The sequence below is a fragment of the Populus euphratica genome, unplaced genomic scaffold (genome assembly GCF_000495115.2).
Source record: "Populus euphratica unplaced genomic scaffold, PopEup_1.0 scaffold5.1, whole genome shotgun sequence".
In the NCBI taxonomy this organism is placed as follows: Eukaryota; Viridiplantae; Streptophyta; class Magnoliopsida; order Malpighiales; family Salicaceae; genus Populus; species Populus euphratica.
In genome coordinates this window covers 3,804,134-3,811,872 of record NW_011499848.1, presented here as the reverse complement: position 1 = coordinate 3,811,872, position 7,739 = coordinate 3,804,134, and the positions used below count along the sequence as shown (strand labels likewise).

Sequence of the window (7,739 nt, the reverse complement as noted above, 5' to 3'; positions counted from 1 at the left end):
AAAGAGTGGGTAAAGATGGCGCGAAAGATTTCCGTAGTTTGTTAGAAACCCCAGGGCTATCGCTAAGCCTTCGTGTGATCAAGATTTCCAGTTCTCTTTCCTCCTCGCTTCCTTAATTTCATCGCGTCCTACATCTTAAACAAAAACCGAAAAATAAAAATAAACAAACAAACAGATATTTATCTCAAAACATCAGCAATTCAGCTGTTTTATTTCAAGTCAAATCGCAGGTACGACACATTCTCAGAATCACTGCTAATTGGTTTTCCTTTTATTTTTTTCTGGTTAATTGAATCATGTTATGTTTTTCTGTGTGATTTTACAATCAAAGGAGAATTAGCTGTGGATGATCGCCGGTGCCGCTTCCGGCGACTGGGATCGAGACATGGCTGGTTAATAGAGGATTTTTCAACGACAGGGAGAATTTTATTCAACTTCGTAAAAGTAAGTCGTTTATTTTTGTTTTGTTGAAGAACCCTGTTAATCTTAATGTATATTACTTTTGAGTTGTATCGAAAGCATTGAATAGAACACATTTGGCTTTTCATTTGTATGGAAATTCCAAGATGTTAAATTGGTGGTTGGCAGTTTAATTAATGTCTAATTAGAAGACAGGTCACACGGAATCCGATTAGTGTTTGTGAATTAGCATATTAAATAAGGAGATTGCAAGAAAAGAGATTCAAAAGAAAAAAGAAAAGGAAGAAGGGAGATTCATTTGTAAACCAGTGGAGTGCTAATAGGGATACACTTTAATTATTTGATTACCATGTCTAAACTCTAGTAGTACTTTATTTATGACTTAATTATCTGATCCCCCCTCTCTCTCTCGAATTTGATTTGCACGATTACACGAGTTCTTATTTTCTTAAACTGAGTCTCATAGCACATTAAATCACCTTGCTGGCCTATCAAATTTTCCTTTTATTATTATTATTATTATTTGATAATACTCAGAGGTTGGCTAATTGGATCCTGTAAAGTCACGTCTTTCCGTGGAAGAAATTGTTCTCTTGTCCTTTAGATGTTACTTAACTTGTTTTCATCTCTCATCATGCAAGCTTTTAACTGTTTGTGCGTGGTACATTGTGAGATTGAGATTCTTTGAACACTTCTTACCTTCAATTCTATCATATTTTCATACATGTCGTTTGATTAACAGCTGGAGTCGTAGAGTTATAGTGTACTGAAAGGCTGGATCAGATTATTGTTTTCAGCTATGGACTGGGATCATGAAAGCGGAAGCAGCAAGCATTCAGAATCACATCCAGAAGTTATTAATGGGACCGGGAGCAGTGATCATGGGGATACATATCCCAGGCTTCGTGTTCAGCTTGGAAGTAGTGGCCATCTTCAGATAGATCCTGAGAAAATTGAGGGGAGTGAAAGCAGTAAAAATTCAGAATTGCATTCTGAGGTTGTTAATGGAAGTGATAGCAGTAAACATGTAGAACCAGAACCTGAATCTACTGTTATAGAAGGGGATTTATACATGCGAAATATAAAGTTAGGTTTTTCCTCTTCCTCCTCTTCCTCTTCAAGTTCTTCCGGCTCGTCATTGTATGATCTGTTTGATGCGATCCCAAAAGAAAGTGCTGACCCCGGAGCAGGCAGTGCTGATTTTGAATCCTCCAACAAACCTCATGAGGTTACTCAACCAGCATCAAAAGATCATGAGAATGGTGTTTCCATCTACAGATCTCACAGATCAGAAGAAAATGAGGATGGCTCATCAGATCACGCACTAACACCCACAGTTTCTGATGTCACTCGTGAATCCCTGGCGCACAACATGTCACCAAAACAATCCCCTCCACTTCAAGTCATGGAACGACCTGGAGGATATGATCCTTTAAGGATTCCATCATCCATCTTTGAAAAAAGTAAAGGTACAGCACCTATGGATTGGAGTGTTGCTTCCAATGAATCATTGTTTAGCATTCATGTAGGAAACAATAGTTTCTCCAGAGACCATGTTTTATTGTTGGGTGATCTGGGCAAGTCTGGAGATATAACCAAGTCAGGTGAATTAATCATGTTCAGTCCACTCCCTCCAAGAGAAATGATGGCCACTGATAACCATTCTTCAGTTCCTGATGTGGAAACCAACAAACAGAAGGGTGGAGCAAATGGAATAGCAGATAACACCATCAAGGACCCAGCAGAATATCAAAATGAGGAAAATAAAACAAATGAAGCTGTATCCTGGAAATCTCCTAGCCCTTCCAACCATTCATATGGGAGTGGAGACAGTGTCACGTCATTTTCTTTTCCAATGTAAGCTGCCATCATTATCTATCTGCAAACACTTAAATACTAGAATTCATGTGCGTTGAACTTTTACATATTACTTCTATTATGCTTAAAAAAACTAGTGAAAGCCTATTATTCATGCATAACATTCATGTTCCTGCAAGGCATCAACCCTTTCCCATATCATGTCCACAATTACATTCACACTGCAATACACGGATGTCTTTATGTTTGCGGCCTTGTTGTGTGAATTCAGTCCTGACAGAAATGCCCATGTACTTGACATGCTTGTGTTTTATGCATGCAAACCAGATGTCTAGGTTTTCTCTGTAGGTATATGCACATGTGTGCCTAACTAATTAAATAGGATTCCACAAGCCTAGTACTTTGTCAATGAGGAATATACCTTTGTGTTGCAGAAGAAAAAAATATGCATGGCCGTTGTGCTACTGTTCTAATTATAGTTTGGTGCTCTGCTACTGTAACTGGCCAAGCTGTTCATGTTCTTATTGTAGCTGGGCGTTCTGCTACTATTGGAACTGTGGTTGAAAACGTTGGTGTTGTCATAAATATTCTGTGTTTGCTTCTCTCTCTCTCTCTCTCTCTCTCTGTTTCCCTCTTAATCGATAACAATCAAGAAAATAGTAAACTCTGCCGTTTTAATTTTTTTTCCAAGAGCCATCTTTAATACCAATGATGTTACTTATGTTTACATGTGATTCACAATCATTGTCATGTCATTTACATTATAAAACAGGGTTTATAGTAGCACTTTGTAAGCTCATGATCCAAATTTCTTGGAGTTGCGCAGTTTGGCAAATGGGATGAGAAGTGGTTCCCTGAAAGCAGGTGTGGAGCAGCGGAAGCAGCAGCATCTGGAGTCATCGCCTGCCCCAGTGAGTCAAAAATCAGCTTCCTTACATTGGTTTCATTGCTTTTCATGTTGCTCATGGGGTTGTTCTTTCAATCGCTGTTGTTCCTGTCAAAAAATTAAGTGTTGTTGCTAAAACTGGCTCCATATTTGATCCAAAGGAAGAGTGCTTCTCAGCTCCTAAGCTGCCTCCTGTTTAAAATGCAAGCCTGAGCTGTCCTTAACTTTCTTGTCATTGATTTAAAATTGGGACATCGACAATGGTTGCTATTTAATCAATACGAGGCCTTTTGAATATGCAAATTGGTTCTTTGCAAGAGCCAGGAAAAAGGGAAGGTGGTGAGGCAATGGTAAGGAGAACCCCTAAACCTGTACCTGTATGATGTGAGGTGACCTTTGGGAAGAAAATGCTGGGTGCTTCCTCCTTGAATCGGAGCCAGTCAATTTATTACTGCTGACAATATTTGCGTCTATATTGCTGTAAATTAATCTTTAAGTCAATAGCCCTTTGGTTGTATTAGATGATTGTCTTCAAGCATGTGCATTGTATTTGTTTCTATGATATTCTTTGAAGTGGTGATCGAGGAGAGTCTGTTGATATTAGAAGCACGGTTTGGTTGTGATGATATTCTTAGGTGTAACGTGTAGGATACAGAAAGGAAAGCAGCTCATAAAATTCCAATAATGCGAGTACTCATAGCTCTTGTAAAAATATGATCTTGGAATGCCCAAAATTCATGCTATCGCTTTAAGCGGTTGGACAGCTAAGACCAACCATTTCTTCGCCGTGTGAAAATTTGTTTAAGTTGTTGGAGCCAGGGTAGCACGTTCTTAAACACGAGTCTTAAGCCATCTTCTAATAATAGTTAAGAAAATATTTTTAAAATTTTTAAATTTATTTTTGATATTAGGATATTAAAATAATTTAAAAATATAAAAAGATATTTGAAGAAATAAAAAAATAGTATTTTTTAAAATATTTTTAAAACACAAAAACAAATAGATATTATCATTATTTATTAATGCGCCTCACCTTAACTAACATTAGTATTTTTATTTTTTGGGTTCAAACATTTGTTTAAAAAAATAAATAGATAGATAATAATAATCATTGAATAAGACTCGTAAAAGGATATTCATGTGGAAGAGTAGAGCAGCACACCGGTCATCAGGTTTTATTGATCGTGCTTGTTTGAAGTGGGACCAGCTGGTCATTTGAAACATTGCTGCGTAGTTCCTACCAAGAAACCTTTCGGTTTACAATAATAACAACCACCGAGATTCATGGGGACTCCAGTTAAGCTTTGCACTTCGCAGAGAATTCTAGTTATAAGCAGGGCCAGTTCCAACTAACATATTGTTTTTTGGTTCAGCTTTAGACTTAAATTGCCTTGTCTTCTGTAATGCCTAAAATAAGAGGGGATTAATTAATTCATTACCTGTAAATATTTGTTAGAGATGATGTCATCATTAATCCTTGAACGTAGGTAGCGCCAAACTCAAATCATATCTATTAAAAAATTATAAATATTAATTAATAAGATATGTATAAACTGTTTCAAATATCCATAACTTACAAATATTTAGACAGATTTTGAACATACAGTAAAAATAAATTATTTAAATTTATATTTGTAGATTTAATATAGTAATGTTAAAAATAAATCTTAAAAAATAAAAAAATTATTTTAATATGTTTTCAAATAAAAAATATTATAAAAAACAACCCTATCTTATCTGGTAAAAAAAATTATTGGGAGAATTTAGTCTGTTTTATGGTGAGTATTTACTGAAAAATAAATAAAAATCTAACCTGGAGGAATCAACTGTGGATGACATCACAAGTGACATCTTCCTAGCCTTTTTTTCTTTTTTTCTTTTCATATTTTTTCTATCGTGGTGTTCTGCACTTCACCCCCTGAGCAAGCACATGAGCAAGCACAAGATAAATAATAATAATAATAACAACAACAACAATAAAAATTAATAAAAAAATAAAAAATAAAAATAAAAACTCTTCTCAACGGCAATACATATTTGTAAAAAGATGGGAAAAAGCAAAAGGTGGGAATTTCTCTTATTACCACGGCGGACATTTTTTATTCGTTCAAAAAAACGACGACGTTTGTCCCCGGCGATGTAACCGTTCATCGGATGTTTTATATATATTTAATTACCAGAGTGCATATCCTTATTAAATTCAGTTTAAACAACAACCTCCACGTGCGGACGCATGAAGGAGGGTCCTAGTTAATAACTATAGAATGGGATCCACCAATGATTTTTTTTTTTTTAACTAGCAGTAAAAAGGGTATTTTACAATCTAACAAAACTATAAGATGTGCAGGTCTCACATGTAAAATAAAAAAATTAAGAGTTAATCTAGCAGCCCGTGTTCCTCATCGGAAGCTTTAAAGATTGCTTCTTCTTTTTTTATTAATTTTTATTTGATAATATGGCTGTGCTTGTTTTTTAAAAATAACTTTTTATATTAAAATATATATTAATAATTTTTTTATTTTTAAAAAATTATTTTTTAACTTCAATATATTTTGAAAACATTAAAAATATATTAATTTAAAATTAATTAATTAATTAATTAAATTCTTTTAAAAATACTTTTAAAACTAAAAAAAAAAAACAGGCATATATCATTGAAGATATGATATTTCTCTAATATCTCATTCTCTTTTTCTCTCCTTCCATTTTTTTTCTTTTTTTTTTTTGTTTCTTTCTGGTTGTTTTGCAATCTATTTCGTTTTATTTTCTCTGCCTCAAACTCTTATTTGGTCTCTCAATTTTTATATAATTTTAATTGTATTTCTATTACTACATGATTAAATTTATTTTTATTTAAGTTGGGTAAAAAAACAATTTTTTGGGTAAAAATTCACCATTTTTTAAGCAATTGCATTCAAAAATAAATATGAATTTTAGCTAAAACTTTGTTGCCCAAAAATAACAAATGAAATGATTATAATAATAGAACTAAAATTAACTAAATATAAAAGTTAAGAACCAAATGAAGAAATAGGCTAGCAATTGGCGTGTGAGACATGCATGTCTCGAGCTACACATACGAGACATGCACAATTACCTAAATTATGTTAGTTTGAAAAAAATAAAATCAACATTACTATTTTGGAAAATATTTTTTTTAACCGTGTCAGATTTTTTTTAAAAAAAACTCACTATTATACTTGATTTATTATATGAGAATATAGTTATAATTGTTTTTTAAAATATTTTGTATTTAAAAATATATTAAAATAATATTTCCGGTATCAATTCCATCTATATAGCAATTCGGAGAAGATCCTGGAAAAAAAATGGTCTGGGCAAAAAGAACTGAGAGAAGAATATGAGGTCAGACTCTCGACTCAAAAGCTTGCCTGGGAAACTTGAGTTGGTTTCTGAGCACCAGGGTCTTAGACCGAAAGGCAGACCAGCTTGAAGCCCTTCAAAACTGCTGACCAAGTTATCTGGCCCTTCCCACGCATATAGAAGACAGGGAATCTAACACACATTTGGTTGAGAAAGCATATGATGCACATGGTAGAGGATGGGCTGTGAATGGAGAACTGGTGGCTGGACTTTGTCATACATCTTTTCTGAAAGATGATATTCTTGGATAATTTACCCTCTTCACATGTTCAAATATGTAACTCGTCCACAATAATTTGAACTGTTCTTGACGTTCTACTTGACAAACATCTTTTTGTAGTTTGCAAGTTTTCTCATGAAGACTCTCTCAGCTTGGTTCTGGAAAAAAGCCTGTTGAAACAACAGGCTATCTATCTGGGAGGAGCACGGTTTTCGAAAGGAAGAAAAAAACTGAATATTTTTTAAATATTATTTTTCATTTAAAATTATTGTAAATCCTCTGATTTAAAACTCAAATCAGTATTCTCAAACAAATTCCAAAGATAAAAATTGATTTAATGCTATAAATTAAATTAAATTCAATGTTCCTAAGAGCATGTAAACAAACTCACGTCGTGCTTGCTAAAATCTAGTAAAAAGTAATGAAGATAACCGAGAAATTGCCTTCATGCCTTCCGTTAGCCAGCCGGTAGCAGAACAAGAACCAGTAAAATAAAAAACACGATTCTGTCTTTGAAAATCACTGTTTTCTTGAAATGGTTTAGTACTTCATCGGTTCCATCTAAAGCGTACTTGTAATGTATCCATCGGAAATCATCGATGATTCTATAAGGCGTCTTGTGTCCCGCACACTTGTAGAATCATGTTCGCGTCGTGCTAGAATCCTCTTTTTTAAATAGACCGCTGAAATTCAGATTTCTGAACTGATTTGGCTTCATTTGCTGCTATTTCATCCTTTCCAAATCTTCGAAATTATGAAGCTACCACTTAAATCCTCGAGGAGAGCCGAGAAGAGATCGTTCTTCCGAATTGATTACCGTGATTGAGATTGTTAATCTGCTGCCGTGTGCTTTTTTTTTTCCTCGTCTTTTCAAGGCAATTGTATGAACATAATCATCACTTGTCGTCATGCGTAGCACAGAGACAGCCCATGTGCTAATCTGAGCTTGTATATATATCACACCCTGTTTTCCCTCTCAACATTTATGCAATGCTTTCTCAGCTTATGAGG

The 7,739-nt window shown here is 34.3% G+C and overlaps 1 protein-coding gene across 4 annotated transcripts; it reads left to right on the top strand.

The window, feature by feature from the left end:
• Positions 1-16: 16 nt before the first annotated feature.
• Positions 17-3,688, top strand: LOC105116294 (protein AF-9). 4 transcript variants are annotated; one of them, XM_011013600.1, is made up of 5 exons: positions 17-230; positions 332-444; positions 1,163-2,277; positions 3,065-3,149; positions 3,286-3,688. In XM_011013600.1, the coding sequence occupies exons 3-5, from the start codon at positions 1,220-1,222 to the stop codon at positions 3,322-3,324; spliced, it is 1,182 nt and encodes a 393-aa protein (XP_011011902.1). In that variant the 5' UTR covers positions 17-230; positions 332-444; positions 1,163-1,219; the 3' UTR covers positions 3,325-3,688. The 4 variants fall into 4 exon arrangements, with proteins under 4 accessions (XP_011011902.1, XP_011011894.1, XP_011011887.1 ...); XM_011013592.1 differs by having other exon boundaries at positions 1,218-2,277; positions 3,065-3,688; XM_011013585.1 differs by having other exon boundaries at positions 1,204-2,277; positions 3,065-3,688.
• Positions 3,689-7,739: the final 4,051 nt, after the last annotated feature.

Coding starts and splice junctions, on each gene's coding strand:
- LOC105116294 (XM_011013592.1), top strand. CDS start 1,220: ATGGACTGGGATCATGAAAGCGGAAGCAGCAAGCATTCAGAATCACAT. Junction 2,278..3,064: donor ACGTCATTTTCTTTTCCAAT/GTAAGCTGCCAT, acceptor GGAGTTGCGCAG/TTTGGCAAATGGGATGAGAA.